The sequence below is a fragment of the Peromyscus leucopus genome, chromosome 2 (genome assembly GCF_004664715.2).
Source record: "Peromyscus leucopus breed LL Stock chromosome 2, UCI_PerLeu_2.1, whole genome shotgun sequence".
Classification (NCBI taxonomy): domain Eukaryota; kingdom Metazoa; phylum Chordata; class Mammalia; order Rodentia; family Cricetidae; genus Peromyscus; species Peromyscus leucopus.
Window position 1 is genome coordinate 27,149,275 of NC_051064.1, and position 19,054 is coordinate 27,168,328.

Consider the following 19,054-nt stretch of genomic DNA (forward strand, 5'->3'; position numbering starts at 1 on the left):
AAGTCATTTATATAGACTACTATATATATATACTTTCAAAGGATATCCATCAGGAAACATCATTGTCCTAATGTCGAAGGTCTCTGCAGTAGCATAATCTGGTCCCCCCCAAGGCGGGCTTAGGAATACAACATCAGCCTTCACACAGGGAGCCAAGAGTAGGAAATCTCCACAGATAAACTCTATCTTATCTGCTACCCCATAAACTTCAGCATTATTACGAGCAAGATCAATCTTAACTGGGTCAATATCAATGGCAATCACTAAAAATCAAAAAAGAAAAAGTAAGTTGATATTGAGAGTTCATCAGTCCAGTAATCTGGTTTTCTGAGTAACACACACACACACACACACACACACACACACACACACACACACACACACACACACAAAGATGTAAGAGACATGTAGCTACACATAAATAAAAATTTTAGTTCAAATATATTTAAATTAGAAAGACTCACATAGAGTTGTATCAAGAAACCATGATCCATAGAACAGGTTTCCATGTTGTCTTGCCCAGCCATCATCCAAAGCAAGTGGCAGTAGTTGCCATAAAATATGGGGACTGGGGGGTGTGTGTGTGTTGAGAACAGTTGGAGCAATAAATGCTTACAAATGCTACTTCTTGCATGTAAACCCCAATGCTGGTTTTCAGAAAAGACCAATTTCCTTAAAACAAGTCAATGTTTCTAGTCCCACAGGCTGTCAGGGCAGGCTAGGTCATCACAGCCCTAGGAAGACCCAGTATTGACTACTTGCTTCCCTTTCTTAGGGTCTGATAATAAGGGTGAGTGATAAAGTGACACCAAGAGGTTATAGAGCAGTGGTTCTCATGTACATACCTGATAGGCTTGATCTCTGGGATGATATCCTTATGAAGGAGCTGTTCAAACCCTAAAGGAGTCAGTGGCTGAGAATCGTTGCTATAGAGGGAGCTGACAACGAGGACATGGCACTAGCCTTCCTTCCTTTATGACCCACATTGTACAACTTTTTTTTAATCAAATGTGTGTTAAGCTACATAACTTGGTGACAAACCTTAATTAAGAAATCAATCTACAATATGCATGTTTTTCATGATATTTAAAGAAAATTTCCAGACTTGCTTTATCATAGTGCAGATATTTTAACCACCGTCTTATGACAAAATGCTAAAAAGGAATGAATTTGATAACTTTTGAGGAAAAATATTTTCATGCAACACACACACACACACACACACACACAATTTTCATGCAACACACACACATATGAGGGTTATTTAAAAAAATCTGAAATCCTGAAATATTACATTAGTGGAAGACAAGAAGATAATTATTATCTGGTAAATGTGAAAACTGCTTTTATCTGGGTTATTGGGAGACCACATGAAGTCAGCAAATGCCATGCATGCCTCCAGAACACTATAGAGTAACAGAATCAAGGTCACAGCTCATCAGTTCTGGTCTTAAAGCCAATGGGCAAATTCACCTTAGCATTTTCTGACTTCTATACTCTGCTTTCAGAGTAATATTTTGCTTTCCTAATCAACTTTAAAAAAGTTCATATAAATTAATGAGATTCTGCTGAAATCCACTAAAATGGAAGCCACAACCTATTGGTGAATATAATATGAAGATAATGTGGGAAAAGTATCTTTGGAGTATGATTTGGCTGCCTTTCATTTCCAAAGCACTGGGATAACAGAAGAGCCATACATCCAGTGCACTATAGGTAGGGCTCTACCAGGATATATCTTCAGTTCCAGGCAGTTAAAGGGGCTGGGAGAGAGGGGTGGTCTTTCTGTAGCTCATTCCAATCTAACCTGCAACCCTGCTTCCTGTCTCCCAAGTGCTCATATGCATCATCATCATATTCCATTAATTTTTAAAAGCACTTATTTACTTATTTATTTATGTGTGTGGTGGCAAAAGTCCTTGCCCACTGAGTTACCTCACTGCCAAACAGTCTACTTTTAAAGCCTTTGTTTCCTGACAAAAGGTACACTACACATCTGACAGTAATTAGTAGACAATACAGTAGTGGAGATTTTTTCCCTCCTGATTCCATGGTCAAACAATCAGGAGGATGACATACTATTTAAAGAATTTTTGGAGCTTTGGGATTTTACAGTTGAAAAGTATCACAAGACTAAGTGATAAATTCAAATGTGTCCTTCAAAGTTGAATGTCAAAAATCATAAAGCTACTGAGTCATAGAGAAAGCTTGGTCCCCATCCATTGATTCTAAAGAACCATTATTTATAGACTGCTAGAATCTTGGCTCCAGAGATTCATATGTATGTCCACAAAATCCTGTGCAATTATTTATCTTTTTTATGTCTTATCTGTGAAATCAAGATAGCAAAAAACATAATTTGTGACTGTTGACTAAATACACACATATTGAGTGCTTATTAAACATTATGTAAGATGAATAATAAACACATAAGCTACTGCTTTAATAAATATCTGGTGTGAAATTATCAATTATATGTTAAATCTCATAAAAGAAATGAACTAAAGTAAAAATATTTACGTATAAATTGGAAATCAAACAGTTCTCTGCCACGGATGACTAATTTACCTCTTTTCCCTGTTAAGGCAAACTGAATGGTATTTCCTCCAACTCCACAGAAAGCATCTACTACAATGTCACATTTGAAGGACTGACTGACACGGCCAGCAATATGCTCAGCAATCTTCTCAGGAGTAACTGAAAACCAGCCCTCTGTAAAGGAGAATATTTGTGTCAAATGTTCAATTCCTAGAATCCAAGCATGAAGAAGAAAACATTGCTCAAATTTAAAAACCGTTTTGGATCTCAAGAGACTGCTCAGTGGTTAGTTAGGAGGAGCTCAGTTAAAAGCTTTTACCACTCTTGTAAGGGATCTGTTAGCTTCATGTCTACACCGGGTGGGTCACCACAACCCCTAGCTTCAGTTCTATGGCTCTGAGCCCTCTTCTCTCTCCACACAGATACTGACAAAAATGCTTAGTTACCTAGCTCTAGAGAAAGCTTCTACAAAGTTGCTAATTCCTGACTAATTGGTAAGATATCCATATTTCTCCAAAATATATATTATAACTTTTCTGTTTGAGGCACTACCTACTGCTTATCAGCTATGGGAAACAGCAAGTTAGCTGGAGGAACGAAAATACATGCTTTCCTTTCTACCAGAAGAGCCTGCTTTTCTCAGAAAGAGATTTAAGGTTTTCCTGTTCCCACTACTTCAAAACTTTAAATGGCTCTTCATTACTTAAACAATTCTAAACTCCTTTACACAGTTTATATGTCTTTTTCCAGTCTTTTTTCTCCTAATAAAATTCCTATATACTTTCTATATCACACACTATTTTACAAATTATGTAGGGGGAATAGAATCACCTGTATTCCATAATAGACCTCTTGATTTTGATTGTTAACAAAGAGAGATGTTCAGTTAGTTTCAATATAAAAATGAGTGTCAGTCTGTGAGACTAAGTTAAGTCTCTTAAGATCAAAGAAGGAAAATTCAATGAAGAATTAAAGTTTTCAGCACTAATTAACTAAATTATAATTTTCTGCATTAGGTATATCTTCATCAGATATTCTTTTTAATAATCTATATACTTTTGCTACTTTGCATAAGATGCTACAAATATGGATTAAGCCTGAAGATAAAACACATATAGATGTATATATGTAATTGAGTGATACTACAAACAGAACTGACCATCATTCCTTGAAAGATGTTAAAGTTGTGCTGGAGGAGTCCCTCAGAGGTAGAGTACCTGCCTGGCTCAGGTGAAGCCCTGAGCACAAGAGTCTGAGGATCTACAAGTTAAAGGAAGCTAAGGAAACATGAAAACTAAATGTACAACATGTTCCTTTATGACAACAAATGGGTTATAAAGATAACTTACTATCTTTGTTTTATTTTCTTGTGGTACTACGGGCTGATCCCAGGGCCTTGATTATTATTACAGAAAAACACCCTTGTTCTTAGAAAATGCATACTAAATATTGGAGAGTGGCATGATATATGCAACTGAATCAGAAAAAGACAACATACACAGAATGAAATTATAAATGTTGGAAATAGCTGAATTTAGGTAAAAAGGATATTAAAATTTTGTTTCACAACTTTTTTTTATAATTTTTAAGTGGCTTCTAAATAAAGCTAAAAACACACATATATTTTATTTACCTTTGTCCAACTTGATCCCATCATCAAAGCGAGAGAAGAGCCTGTATCTCTGGGCCCAGTACTTTGCCAGCTCTGGGACAGAGGCTATTTCAGGTGGCAAACCATTTATTTTTTTGTTCTTGTTTTTTTTCTTCTTTTTCTTCTTCAATTCAACTAAAATAAGATGCAGACAATACAGATCTGACCATGAGAATGGAACAAAGCCACACCAAGCAAGAAGTGCAGCCACATCAAATTATCACAGTTTTGAACTGTACTAGACATCTATGCAGTGACACATCCAGAGAAGCACGAGAGGAAGACACATCTCCAGCACTTCAGGTCATAGCTGCTTGTTATTTATTGGCTTGAGAACTTGGCTTTCTCAGCTTTAATTCCTTATCCCTACAAAGGAACTAACGGATGAATGCACAGTATTTTACTAACTTCACTTACAGCACTGATGGGAGATGAAGGCTAAACATCTGCGATTCCCCCAAAACCAGAACCCTGAAACACATCTGGTCCCCACCACGTTATATATAGGATACTCAGCCCCTATACAAAAGCACTAACACAGATCTGAAAATTACTGACAGCCACAATACTGCTTTAGCTGGTGAATTACAGAAAATGTAGACTCTTTACTTTTTTTGTTGCTGTTGTCCCAGGGACTTAAACTCAGAACCTTGTGGTAGTCAAACACTAACTGAGCTACATCCCTAATAACTTTTTTTTTTAAAAAAATTTTATTTTGAGACAGGTCTGGAAAATTTAATTTGTCTAGGCTAGTGTTGAACTTTTGGCCCTCCTGCTTTAGACTCCTGAGCAGCTGAGGTTGTAGGTGTGTGCCGACAAGCTCAGCCCTTTTCACTTTAAGACAAAATCTTTCCAAGGCCCATTAAGTTCTAGCCCTGGCTATATAAATTCTAGAGAACACAAGGTGTCTCAAAAGTATGGTCAGGTTCCAGTCGAAAATTATTTAGAAAGACAATTACTAGCTGATTATTAGGCTTCAGTCTGCAGAAGATCAGAAGCAGCAATGTTTGAAGATGGAAAGTGCTGCACAGAATAAAAACAAGAGTATAGCAGTCAACGTTTTTAAGAATCTGGCCATCAGATCACTGCAAGTAGCTGAAGTATTGGAGGACACTATTGCTTTTCACTCACTGCAGCAGGATACTTGAGAGATTAAGAACAAAAATGTCAGCTGTTATAACACCGGTAAAGAAAAACCATAAAATGCCTGAAGCCTAAAGTTTAAAAAGGCAGGAGACAGGTGACAGGAGATTTAGGGACATATGCGCCCATACCAAGTAAAGGAATCAACTAAGCGTGCTGGCTAGTTTCATGTCAACTTGACACAAGCTGGAGTCACCTCAAGAGGACCTCAACTGAGAAACTGCCTGCCTAGGATGGGGCTGTGGGTTAAGTCTGTAGATAATTTTCTTAATTATTGATTGATGTGGAAGGACTCAGCCCATGATGGGTTCTGCCACCCCAGGGCTGATGGTTCTGGATGCTGTAAGAAAGCAGGCTGAGCAAGCCAGTAAGTAGTACTCCTTCATGGTCTCTGCATCAGTTCTTGCCTCCAGGTTTCTGTCTTGTTGTAGAATACTGTTTTAAGGTATATTACTTTTGTTTATGTTGCATTTGTTTAACTCTGTGAAGGTGTGTTACTGTGCCTGTCTAAAATACCTGAACTGAACGGCCAATAGGGAGGAGAAAGAAATAAGTAGGGCTGGCAGAGAGGATAAACAGAAGGAGAAATCTGGGAGGAAAAGAAGGAGCTAGAGGAGGAGGAGGATGCAAGGGTCAGCCACTCATCTTTACAACCAGCAATGGAATAAGAAAGAAAGATATACATGTGGTGGTATTTTATTTGTGCTCTGACAAACAAAGCTTGGCTGAGGATCAAAGGAAAAAGCCAGCCACTATATTAAACATAGAGGCAGCACATGCCTTTAATTCTAGCATTCGAGAGGCAGAGATTCATCTGGACCTCTGTGAGTTCAAGGCCACACTGGGAACAGAGCCGGGCGTGGTGGCACATGCCTTTAATCCCAACATTAGTTTACCATAGACAGACAGGAAGCGATAGAGCTGGGTGGAAAGAGGAAGTGATGTAGTTGGGTGGAGAGAGGAAGTAAGATGACAGAGCACAGAAAGGTATACAGGCATGAGTATACAGGAAGTATACTCTTGGGCTGAGGATTTCCTAGCGGTAAGAACTTGTGGCTGACTTTTTCTATCCCTCTGATCTTTCAGCTTTCACCCTGATATCTGGCTCTGGATTTTTTTTTTTTTTAAATCAATAAGACCATTTAGCAATTTGTGTTACATATACAGAAATAGGAAAAGGTAAAAGCCCAGAGGCAAAAGGTAGATTGGTTAATTTAAGAAAAGTTGACAATGCCAGGTAGTGGTGGTGCATGCCTTTAATCCCAGCACTTGGAAGGCAGAGCCAGGCAGATCTCTGTGAATTCAAGGACTACAGAGATCTACAGAATGAGATCCAGGACAGGCACCAAAACTACACAGAGAAACCCTATCTAAAAAAACCAAAAAAAAAAAAACCAAAAAACAAAACAAAACAAAAACCAAAACCCAAAAAACCAAAAAACCCCACCCCCACCCCCCAAAAAAAGTAAAGCAAGAAACAAGCCAAAGTAAGCCTAAACATTTACAAGTAAGAATACTCCTCCGTGTGTGACTTCTTTGAAAGCTGGGTGGCGGGCCCCCCAAAAGAGCAAAAACAAACAACAACACTGCCTGCGTGGTTTGAGTTCCTACCTGGGCTTCCCTCAAAGGACTGTGACTCAGGATATGTAAACCAAATAAACCCTTTCCTCCTCTGTTTGTTTTTGGTTATGTTGTTCCATCAAGGCAATAGTAATTATAACTAAATTATATCTAAGCTACTATAATTAATAGTAAAAGGAAAGGGCCCTAATATAGTTGTTTCAGAAGGACAAAAATGTGAAGCAATTCAACAAAATGATACTAAGTAAAAATGTTTACCTGCAATGTTCCATCAAATATTTTCATCTTTGTTTATAAAAAATTTGGCCATTAAAAAAAATACAAAAGGTCATCCATGAAAATGTTATTTTTCATATTTATTATCGCCAACTACTATAAATATATTTCGTTAACGTTCCATCAAAAAGCCCCAAATCATTACAAAAAACAATTATCAAGAAGAAAATGTATGCTTCATCAATTTCAGGAGGAACATGCCACTGTCAGCCAGGGACAGAGTGGCAACAGAGATCAAGGTCCACACAAATAAAAAGTGAGGAACAATCATGATGCAAATCACAGCCATTAGCTCATTCACACTAACATGGCTTCTCTCCACTTAAAAAATGTTTAAAATGAATCCGAAGGCATAAATGATACATACAAAAGTGAGAACAATGGAAACAAATAAAAAAAAGTACTTACCACAACCCAGAGGCAAGGGGAAGGGTATCCTTACCTCCTGTTTCTGCTTGGGGAGAGTTAGCTATCTCTTCAGTTACACAACCCTGCTTCTCGGGAGCAGTTGTTCCGGAACCTCCTTGCTTCTTTTCTGCTTCAAGTTCACTGGCTGAAGAGATGGTCTGGCATGTGTCAGGTTCTGGATCTCTGGTCTCCATCAGGTCACCAGCTTTCTCCAAGGGCATGTCTTGATCCTCAGAGTCACTGCTTGTGCAAGTGTCTTGCATTTTGTTGTGACAAACTGACTCCTGTGATGTCTCCTCATCTACTGGTTTATTAACCCATTTTAGGAATTTTTCCACCTAAAATTTTAAGATACCATAATGAGCATCAACTAACTGTAAAAAATCTTTTCACTTTTTTTTTTTTTTTTTTTTTTTACCATTTGTGACTTGATTAACAAGCCATCGTTAGTATTAGGTCAGAGAAGTACAATGCAAGCTATAAGTAATTCTGGGCTATTTGGAATTCAGGAGAGCATCCAATGACCTCATTAAGATTCCTCTAAAAGAAGGAAAGTAACAGGTTAAAAACTCTAAGAATAGAGCTATGCTATGAAATTATCATCACAAATATACCTACTCAGCTACTCACTGATTTTTACATTTTTAAGAGCTTTCTGCAATGGTCAAGCTACGAACCATGTTAAATGTTACACAGTATCAACAGAATGCCAACTTGTCTTAAAATAAAATCAGACGACCAGGAAAATGGGTGAGGATGAGATGCTCAGCAGTTAAGAGCACATGCCACTCTTACAGAGGACCTGGATTCTGTTCTTAGGACCCACACAGTGGTTCACAAATGTTCCTAACTGCAGTCCCAGGGGATCTGATGCCTTCTTCTAGTCTACACAAATACCAGGCACACACATGATGCAAGCACACACACACACACATAAATAAATCTTGAAACAAAACCAAACCAAAGTCAGAGCTATGAAAGAAAGAATGAGTAAGAACAGCAGAGCTGGTAAGATTAAGTCATAATAAAATAGGTTTATTTGATAAAATGTTAAGGTATCCCAAGATTGGAATATGTAGTTCTTCCCATTTGCCGTACAGTGAACCTTCTGCATATTAAGTCTTTATGATGGTAAGAATGAGTAAATTTCAGAGAGTGGTAGACAAACGATAAACAAAACCTCACACACACACTGAGGGAAAGTGCCACCTATCTACAACCAATCAGAGAACTAAGGACACAGCAGCCACTATATACAGCTCTTTTTAGACTCATCTACAGGTGAATGTATGGAAATCATTATTCTCAACACATTATAAAAAGTCTTAAAAGACTGACATGAGGCAGTCTATTTCAGATGTAAGAAAGGGCCATTAAAATATCACCAGCACAGACCAATCTGAAATATAATAATAATAATAATAAAAAAGAAACTACCTATCAATTTGTAGCATGCTCTGCTAAAATGCTGAAGTCAGAAAGTGTAATATACCCCAAGGGTACTACAAAGTCGTTCAGATGCCTGAGATTGTGCTCCCCATCCTTAAAGGAGGCCGGTGTCAACATCAAAGACAAGAAGGCTCTGCTCATCAGAAACATCCCCTTCCCAGGAAAAGGAAAATTTAGCAGATCACATGATGCTCTGGTTTGTTTCCTATTTCTTGATAGCAAAGACGAAGAGGGGTCTTGAAACTTTCAGGTTACAGTGTGAATCAATAAAGTGGGACTGTATGTCACATTCTTGGGTCAAGCCTATTACATCAAAGTGTGAACAATCTTTGGATGAGCTCAGATCCAGGTTTGTAGTTAGAGCTGCATCAGAATCTGGACTACTGGGATCCTACTTTGTGTGAAACAGGTAAGAAACTTCCCCTTGTCCTTGTCTGTACTTCATGGGCAAAACATCTACCTTCTTAAAGGTAAACCTTCTTAGATGCTTTAATGGAGTAGTTTCAAACACCCTTTTCTTCATATTACCTCAATTTCCTTTCCAACCCCAAATTTAGTTTACATAATATATACCTTCATAAAACTAGTGAAAAATAATTTGAGGTACCCCTCAAACTTGAAGGGTAGAACTTCTCATTTGAACCAACTTCAGGGAGCCAAGTTATAAACCATGATTGTGTCTCAACTAAAGGCAAGCGGGTACACACCTTACTCCGTACTTTACTCTTCTTGAGGAGGGGTTTTCCTGACTCTTCGGTGAACAGGATGTGCTTGTTCTTTACAGTCATTCGCTTGCGCATATCCAGATACTGTGATTTGTATTTCACATTCTTCTCTAGATACCTGACCTGTCGATGACTGAAATTTAGAATTCCACCATACCTGGATCAGACCAAAAGAAGTGACTCACATGTTGAGTTTTAAAAAAAATTTCCCATATAGAAAAAAAGAAAAAGAAAGCGTGCACGCATGCACGCACACACACACACCAAAACCAAACCAAACCGAACCTTAGGAAACCCAAAATAATGATTTTCACCAGTTTTTCCTAGTTATTGCCACCATTTTAATCTTAATTTTGAAAATGATGAGATCACATACTAACTGAGAGAGAGAGTTTCTGGTCTAGTTTTGATGACAATTTAAAAACAAATGTGAAACACTTAGTGATGAAACTAGCAAGGCTATGTTTTTCCTGTTTGAGATAGGGTTATATGATGTAGCCCAGGTTTGTCTTGAATGCTGGGATTATAAGTGTACACTATCACAACTAAAATACATTTCTAATGTAGATTACAAAGTAGAAACTGTGTAGCGGACTGTAATAAACAGGAATAGAAAAAACAAAACAATAATGTATTTCTTTTTTAGGGAAATTTTCCTTAGAGGGATGACAAAGGCTTTGAAATATATTTGAACACATTCCAATTAATGTAAACAGTCACTGAATGTTGTTTAGAGCAATCTGATCAAATCATCCAGTTTTTATGTCTGCCACAAAGCTTTATGTATCAAGCCTCACAAAATTTCAAGTCATGTTGTCTTTATATATATATGTTGTCTTTATATATATATAAAATAATATACATAATATGTACATACATATATAAATAATCTTTAAGTAGAATTCTGTTTCTAAATAGAAAAGACAAAAAAGTTAAACCCCAAGCAATAAACTACAAAGATCTAAACAACAGTTTAAATAAAATCACTGCTGACACCAATGTAAACAGCTTTTATACATACTGTTAAACTCTATCCTCTTTACTCTAAAGTGACTATACAAACTACTACTGTCTTTAGGTACCTAAGCAGGTGACTATAAGTAATTTACAGGATTTTTTTTTTTTTTTTTTAAAGTCAAGATATCTTTAATATATACATATTGGTTTAACTCAACATCTTTTACGATCAAATGTTTTTCTGCAGTTAAAAATCCCAAAGACAATATAATCCAGACTCTCTGTGTGATATCCATCTTTACATGGCTTATTTTTTATATTACTTTTACTTTCTCTTTTAAGACTTTTTTTTAAACTTTCTATTTCTTTATATAACTGTCTATGTTCCTTTTCCTCTCTCTTCCAAGCCTATGTACATTTTTACTCACATTGTAAAGCATTTAAAGTCTTGTTCCATCTGAATCTGTCTTTTTTTTTTTTTTATAAGCATGTACTTTTGAACTAATCTCGCGTTAATTTATATATTAATCATGAAGCCACTCTCATTTTCTTTCCCTGCTGAATTTATGATGCACAGGTTATTTACATTTCTTAACATATAGGTAACTAGGACATTAAGTCTGAACCTTTAGAAACATAAAAACTCAAAAAATAGGATAAAATGACTTAAACAGTATATATTGAGGCTGTTTTATCCACTCAGTTCAGTCTTGCTGTCATGAGATGAAATCACATTTAATATCTTTAACACAGAGAAAACTTAGGTTTTTACACAAATGTTCATAACAGCATTTGTTCATGTGTAATAGTATAATGCCTTCAACAACCCAAAGGTCTTTTAAAAAGACAAATGGTTGAACCAATTTTGGTATCTCCACACAATGTATCGACTTTGCCATTAAGGAGAGAACAATGGAATGCATGCACAACAGACATCATGCTTAGATCTTAGGAAATAACCAGGATACTGTTATTGAGGATGGAAAATTAAATATAATACATTCACTGAAAGGATTAGGTAAATGCTGTGTGTGCAAAAAGAAAGGGAAATCATGGCACACTGCTGTGAAAAGCAAGTTGTGAATTACGCATCCTACATTAAGTAATCTGTGTACCTACTGTGAAACATTTGAATTTTCATGTTTGCTACATGGTATGCTTCCTAGTCTTTAGAAGCACAAAGGAGTAGTGCTATGAGATGGCGGATGGGAACCATAATTAGAAGTTCTAAGATCTGAGCATAAACCCTTTGTGACATGTGATCACAGGACAAAATGTCTGTGACTTGGAGCTGCTTATCTGTGAAACAGACTGGAATAACATTTGGCTGCTACTCAGTGCAACTGAGTTAATACAGTGAATACATCAAATATATAATACGATTTCTACTGTTACGTCTTCTAACAAGTTGGTGTTTTTTTTTTTTTTGGTTTTTCGAGACAGGGTTTCTCTGTGTAGCTTTGTGCCTTTTCCTGGAGCTCACTTGGTAGCCCAGGCTGGTCTCGAACTCACAGAGATTCGCCTGGCTCTGCCTCCTGAGTACTGGGATTAAAGGCGTGCGCCACCAACCCCCGGCTACAAGTTGGTGTTTTAATTGTATTTGAAAGATGGTATCAAATACAGCTCTTATATATTATCTACATGAATACCAAAGAGCTCTAAGGTGGCTGAAGTTACTAGGATTTCTAGAAGGCGATAGCTCTTACTTTTGTCCTGAGCCATGCTTGAATCCTAGAAGTAAACCATTGTCATCAACTTCTGAATTTGGGTTTTCATCGATGTCCAATTCATGGCTAAAAAAACAAAAATAAAAACAAAAACAGTAATAAGCCTTGCCTTTCAGAGTGAACAGTATCACACAAACCTAGGAAATCTTGGAGAAAAAGTACTTTAATCAAGATTTTTTTGGATACCTTAACTCAGCAGTATTTGAAACATACTAACAAGCATTCATACCCTTTTTCTATGTGTTTGTGTGTGTGAACACAGTGCCTAAGGAGACAGAACAAAGGCCTCAGGTCATCTCAACTTTTGTGAGGGGTCTGATACTTAGGGTGCTTGGAACCTAACTCAGGTCCTCTGGAAAAGCAGTCCTCTTAACTACGGAGCATCTCCCCAACCACCATCTTAAAAGTCCTTAAGTATTTTACTTCTATTCCTGAAGATGGTGTAAATGCGTATCTCTCTATTTTCTTTTGGAAAAACCCCAGTAAAAGCTAAAGCCTGAGATTAATTTTCTGTAGTGATTTTTCTAGGTCTCCCTAGAAAGAAATTTTTGTGAAGTACCAATCAGACCAAAAAAATTTTATAGAAGAAATGTTATTAAGAATAAGGATGGGGGCTCAGAGGTTAAGAGCACTCACAGCTCTTTCAGAAGACCAGTGTTGGTTCCCCACCCACAGAGAGGATCACAACCACCTGTGACTCCATCACCAAGGGATTTGATACCCTCTTTTTGGCCTCCTTGGGTACCTCACATACTACCTTCTGAACATATACATACAGGGAACCAGAAAGCAGTCTTTAAGAAAAACCGTGACGCAGGTTTTTCTTAAAGTAGCTTAGGAGAATCTACCACTTAGGCCTATAATGGTAAATCTTCACTGTCAACTTTATTAGACTTGGAACATTTAGAAAGCATACCTCTGCCTATGTTTATGAGGGGTTTCCCAGAGGTTTTACAGGGGAGGGAAGAGCCACCCCAAATGGGGTCCCAGACAGAATAAAAAAGAACTAGTCCTGGGGCTGGAGAGATGGCTCAGAAGTTAAGAGCACTGGCTGTACTTCCAGAGTCCTGAGTTCTATTCCCAGCAGTCACATGATGGTTCACAACCATCTGTAATGAAATTTGGTGCCCTCTTCTGGCCTGCAGGGATGCAGGCAGAACACTGCATGCATAATAAATAGATAAACAAACAAACAAACAAATAACTAGTGCTTATCTCTCTTTGCTTCCTGATGCAATGTAATCAGCTGCCTCATGTACCAACAGTCAAAACTTTGAGCTGCTTCCAGCAACAAGCCTTCCCTACTGTGACGGGACTAAACTCTCCAACTGTGAGTCCAAATAAGCCTTTCTTTCTTCATGCTGTTTTTGTCACAGAACTGACAAGTGCCTTAAACAGGCACCTTTAGGAATCCTGACTTTATGCAGAATACAGCAAGAAACAATATAAAGTTTGTCTTCCCAAGTAAGGCAAACTCACTAAATATTTGCCTCTAGGAACTTGTACCAAATAATGGGACAATTAATAAGCAAGTTTACTATGTAAGGTAACACAGCAGTAGCAGTGGCATGCTTTTTTTAATTAAGCTACTCAGACTTCAGAGTTTGCATTTTTTCAGATGCTATCTGGAAGGAAAGGTCTTACGTGGAACACTACAAAGACATGAAATATCTCCACCTAATGCTTCAATTCTGTAGCAATCTATCCTCTCCTTATTATCTACAGTGTCAGCACTTGGACACATTCGACTTTATGTACTTAACTGATAGCTACTGTCACATACCGTGCGAAAGCTCCAGTCAGCCTAATGTTCTCACAAAAATTGCCACCAGTCTCATTTTATAGATGAGGAACTAAGAAATTTATTTAGAGTTATGAGTGGCAGAATTAGAATATAACTGTGTCTAAAAGCCTTACTAATGGATCCCTCTTTTGCTTATAGTACAGTGTTGCCAGGCTAGGTCATGTGTAACTCACCTTCTCTTCACTTTGCTGGGCTTGTGTTCAGGTGGATCATCGTCACTCTCATTTCCATCAGCCCTGTCAGGGTATGCTTGATCTTTGCTTGTATTTGTTACTGAAGACTCCTTCAACTCTAAGGAGAGATTACAGTATATTTTCCTTGAGGTCTGGCAACTTTTCTATTATTTTCAAAGGCACAATTATAGCTATGCCTGTATGATTTAAGGTTTCATGATCTAACTACATAGTCACGTGTTGTTATGTTTTGGTCAATGATGGCTCTCTGTATTTGAACATTCAATGGTGGTCTCATGTAATCTTCTTACAACTCAACCGTTTTAATTTCAGCGTCCTCTGATGTATGCACAGCAGTGAAATCACCTGATAATAAACCTCTCAGAACTTCATCTAAATGAAACAACTGTGCTTTAAAAAGCAAACTAAAACTAGTTTGTGCATATCTATACAAAGTATCCCACTGTAATGGTACAGCCTTACCTTTCTGCTAACTGTTGGCAGGTACTCTTTCTTCCCCCTAAACCAGTTAATCTGTGTGGGGTGGGATGAGGAGGAAGCATGCGTGAAGTGACCTGAGGTTGAGGTCACAGGATAATCTGTGGGAGTAGGTCCTCTCTTCTACTATGTGAGTTCTGGAGATCAAACTCAGGTTGTCTGGCATGGCTTTACCCACTGAGCCATCCCACTGACCTGGCAGGCACATTTCTTAAGGTGAACAGAAGGGATATATGTTGAAACATCTTCCAAGATTGAGAGTCTTGTGACCTCAGTTTCTTCAAAACACAGAATTGTTTTTTGAATGGGTTTCAATGCTCCTCCGAGGTGTAGCCAATAGGTGTTTATTTCAGATTATTCTTTAAAACTGGTTATTATTATCTCTTTATGTTCTTCTATGGAAAAACATGTTTTTGCTACATGCTGCTTGTCCTTGTGATTGTGTACTTTACTCAAGTAACTCTATTAAAGCTGACTATAGCATGAGATTTTTAGTCCCTCTCATTCATCAGCTCTATTCTCCCAGGTCCTAGTCACGTGTTGTTATGTTTTGGTCAATGATGGCTCTCTGTATGTATGTACCTCTAGGGCGGTAAACAGGGATAGACTGAAGAGTACAGTACCAGTGACAAAAAGAAATTTCATGTACACAGATTTTATGTTTTGTTCTTAATGGGAAAATGAGAGTATGTTATAACTTCAAATCCTTACCAATCCTGAGAGATGACACAAATGAGCAAATTAAAACCAACCAACATATATTTTATAACTTAGGAGCAGTAAACAGAAGGCAGTGACTAGAAGTTTTACTCTGTTTAGAAAAGGAAAAAGGTAGAACCAGGGAAGGGAATAAAAAGGGCAACAGAAGGCAGAAACCCATAGGCTAATTACTGACCAATATGTAAGTAAAGAAGCTGTGGTGGTCAGTGTTCACTGTCAACTTGACAGATCTGGAATCACTGTGCTGACAAGCTTCCAAGGACACTTGGGGCGTTTTCTTGACAAGGTTATCTGAATGAGAGAACAATACCCTAAAGGGCTGGGTGGCACCATTCTCTAGACTTGGGCCTGGACTGCATAAAAATATGAGTTGAGTATGAGCATGCATCGCTCTTTTCTTCTTGACTACAGCTGAAGTATGGCCAGCTGCTTCAAGATCTCGCTGCTGGCCGGGCGGTGGTGGCGCTCGCCTTTAATCCCAGCACTCGGGAGGCAGAGCCAGGCGGATCTCTGTGAGTTCGAGGCCAGCCTGGGCTACCAAGTGAGCTCCAGCAAAGGCACAAAGCTACACAGAGAAACCCTGTCTCGAAAAAACAAAAAACAAAACAAAACAAAAAAAGATCTCGCTGCCTTAAATTCTTTGTCATGATGGTCCAAATCTTCAACTGTGAGAGAACATAAACGCTTCCTTCCTTAAGGGTTTTGTCAGGAACAGGAAAGAAACCAAGACGGATGCCTTGGGAATACACAGAGGAATATCTGAAACTTAATATCAAATGTGAGATAAGAAAGGATGAATATCAGAACAGAAAGGAACGAGAATGCAATAACACAGAGAAGAGAAATAGAAGGAAAGCCACAGAACTCTGCAAATTTCCAATTGGAGCCAGAATTGGTTCACACCTGCAACAATCTTAAGACTGGAGAGGCTGAGGCAGGAGGATCATGACAAAGACAGCCTGGTTATGAAGTCATGCCTTAATATAATCTCAAATTTCTAAATTAGAAAATCAACAATCTAAGATAAGCAAAGTCAATCAACTGTTAAATCAAAGTTCTAAACATTTCTTCAATGCCCCCACAAGATCATGAGTTTGAACACCTGGTGGTACTTTGGGAGGTTGTGGAACTCTTTAAGGGTTGGGGAAAAGCAGTAGTGAGTGGGCCAAGGGAGGAAGTCCTGCTTCTGGATCAGCCCAGATCTGAGTAAGCAGTCTCAATCAAGTTCCTGCTACCAGAGCTGACAGCCATTCCTGTGGCCGTGCCTTCCCAGGCAAGGTGAACTGTGCCCTCAAACCATGAGACCAAATACATGGTCTCTCAAGTTGTTCTTGTCAGGATCTGCTCACAACCACCACGGAATTAATGAATATAATGAGAATACTGAAATCCTTTCAATTACCAGTAGTACTAGGACTCTTGGTATCCTTTGTAGAGCAGGATGCCTTATCCTGAATGAATTCCACATGGCTCTGGGTATTTACCTGTCAAACGCTTATTTCCTAGTTGCAAGTTTATTGTAATTTAGAAGTCCCAAGAGATTTTCACGTTTGCCTTTACAGGAGGAAATGAGAATTTTTAAGGATACAATGCAAATCTTATTAATATAGATGGACAATTAATTGTGATATAAAATTAAGATGGGATATATACTTCCATTATGTATTAATGTGTTAATAGACTGATAACCATTACTTGACAGAATAAGTCTGGATACTCCTACCTTGAGCTGGCGGGTCTGTGCTTCTGTTCCCAGATAGGTTACTTTCCTCGGGTGCTCCATTACCAGGGTCACTTCCTCCAGAGGCAGGACACTCTTTGCCACGGCCACTCTCCCTCACCTGCTTGTCACAGTGTACAGAGGACTCTAACTGGCTCTGTTCTACTTCCTCCGAACTCAGAATTATGTTATTAATTCCAGTAAGTATTTCATTCTGATCTTTATCATTTGAACCAGAGCTTTCATCATCAACTGTGTTAGGTGAAGACGAACGAGACATTAAGTCAACTTTCATGCTGCTCTCCTCCTTTTTGTCAACCTCTGCTTGAGATGCATACGCATCTATATCACAGTTCTGTGAGGCAGCAAAAGTCCAACCCTGAGCTTCCCAATACCGAAACTGTTCCAGATAATACCAATAAAGCTGACTATAATGTTGCTCCCATTCTTCCTTTGTATCAGGAAGGTTCCAAGGCTCAGAAGACAGTGTCTGATCTGGATGTTTTTCCTGCCAGCTTTGCCACAGCAGCCCTTCTCCATATTCATTCCAATACTTTTCCCAATTCTCTGTGACCTCTAGCTTTGGTGATAGTGGATTTTCAACAGGAAGGTTTTCTGTTCCAGTATCTGTTTTGCTTGGAAATTCACATGTTCCATTATTTTCGCAGTGTTCAACTGATGGATCATCTGAAACTACAACATCATCTTCTTCACAGTCATTTCTCCAAGATTCTCGTACCATTTCCTCTAAGTACTTCTTTTGGTGTTTTCTTCTCTTTTGCTTTACTTTAGCTTTATTTCTAGTATTCATAGACACCTATGTCAGATAAATGATAACATGTCTGAGTCTATTCAAAGACTAACATAACCAAAAACATACCCAAACTCCCACCGTGGGTCTTTAGTACACAAACAAGTGACTTTTACGGATTATTCAAATTACACATTGACATATCCCAACGTGTAGTTTAGTTACAATATATGAATAAAGTGTTCTAACCATGAATGTATTTGATTATAAATAAAACACTTGATAGGATTTTTTGAAAAACAAGAAATAGAAATAGTAAGAGTAGATTAATACCTCAAAACTCTCATGTGCAGACACTCTTCCAAACTGAATTGGCAATCCCATACTTCTCATGAGTTTGGCCTCAGAATCAAGTTCACTTTCATCTGGGCTCGCATCTTTGCTGTGTGACTCTGCGGTGCCATCATCTTCCTCCTCTTCTGTAGCTTGGTCTCCTACAGACAGCATCTGTTAGCGTCATTGTAGGGAAAATGGAAAAGCAGCCTTTCTTATCCCCATCTAAGAATCTGAGATCCAGAACCCGTACATGACTTGCCCACACTTGTATTAATGCTATTATTATATATTTAAAAAGAGAAATCAAAAGAATTGGTGGTAATATGTACTAATAAAAAATAAATAAATAAAATTTGAGGCCAGCTGGTCCATACATGCCAACTTCCAGGGTATAGGCAGGGTATATGAGACTGCCTCAAACAACAACACACACACACACACACACACACACACACACACACACACACACACACACCACATACATACACTTTCCACCCCTCAGTTAAAAAAAATACTCCAACTTCAGAATTCAGGCAACAGAAATAAACACTGATAAAGGAGAAATCTCATATATGAAATTCTACCAAAGAGTTCTTC

At 38.1% G+C, this 19,054-nt stretch overlaps 1 protein-coding gene across 3 annotated transcripts in view; it reads right to left on the minus strand.

Moving 5' to 3' along the window:
- Positions 1-19,054, minus strand: part of Tgs1 (trimethylguanosine synthase 1) — a 42,603-nt gene that overhangs the window by 11,922 nt on the left and 11,627 nt on the right. For 2 of the 3 annotated variants that reach the window (XM_028894325.2, XM_037202445.1), the window contains exons 3-11: positions 18,455-18,615; positions 17,374-18,187; positions 14,433-14,550; positions 12,435-12,521; positions 9,754-9,928; positions 7,632-7,935; positions 4,172-4,324; positions 2,569-2,712; positions 47-263 (exon numbers count right to left, since the gene is read on the minus strand). In XM_028894325.2, coding sequence (XP_028750158.1) covers positions 47-263; positions 2,569-2,712; positions 4,172-4,324; positions 7,632-7,935; positions 9,754-9,928; positions 12,435-12,521; positions 14,433-14,550; positions 17,374-18,187; positions 18,455-18,615 — 2,173 coding nt within the window. The remainder of the gene's footprint in view (positions 1-46; positions 264-2,568; positions 2,713-4,171; positions 4,325-7,631; positions 7,936-9,753; positions 9,929-12,434; positions 12,522-14,432; positions 14,551-17,373; positions 18,188-18,454; positions 18,616-19,054) is intronic. The other variant, XM_037202444.1, reaches the window with a different exon arrangement.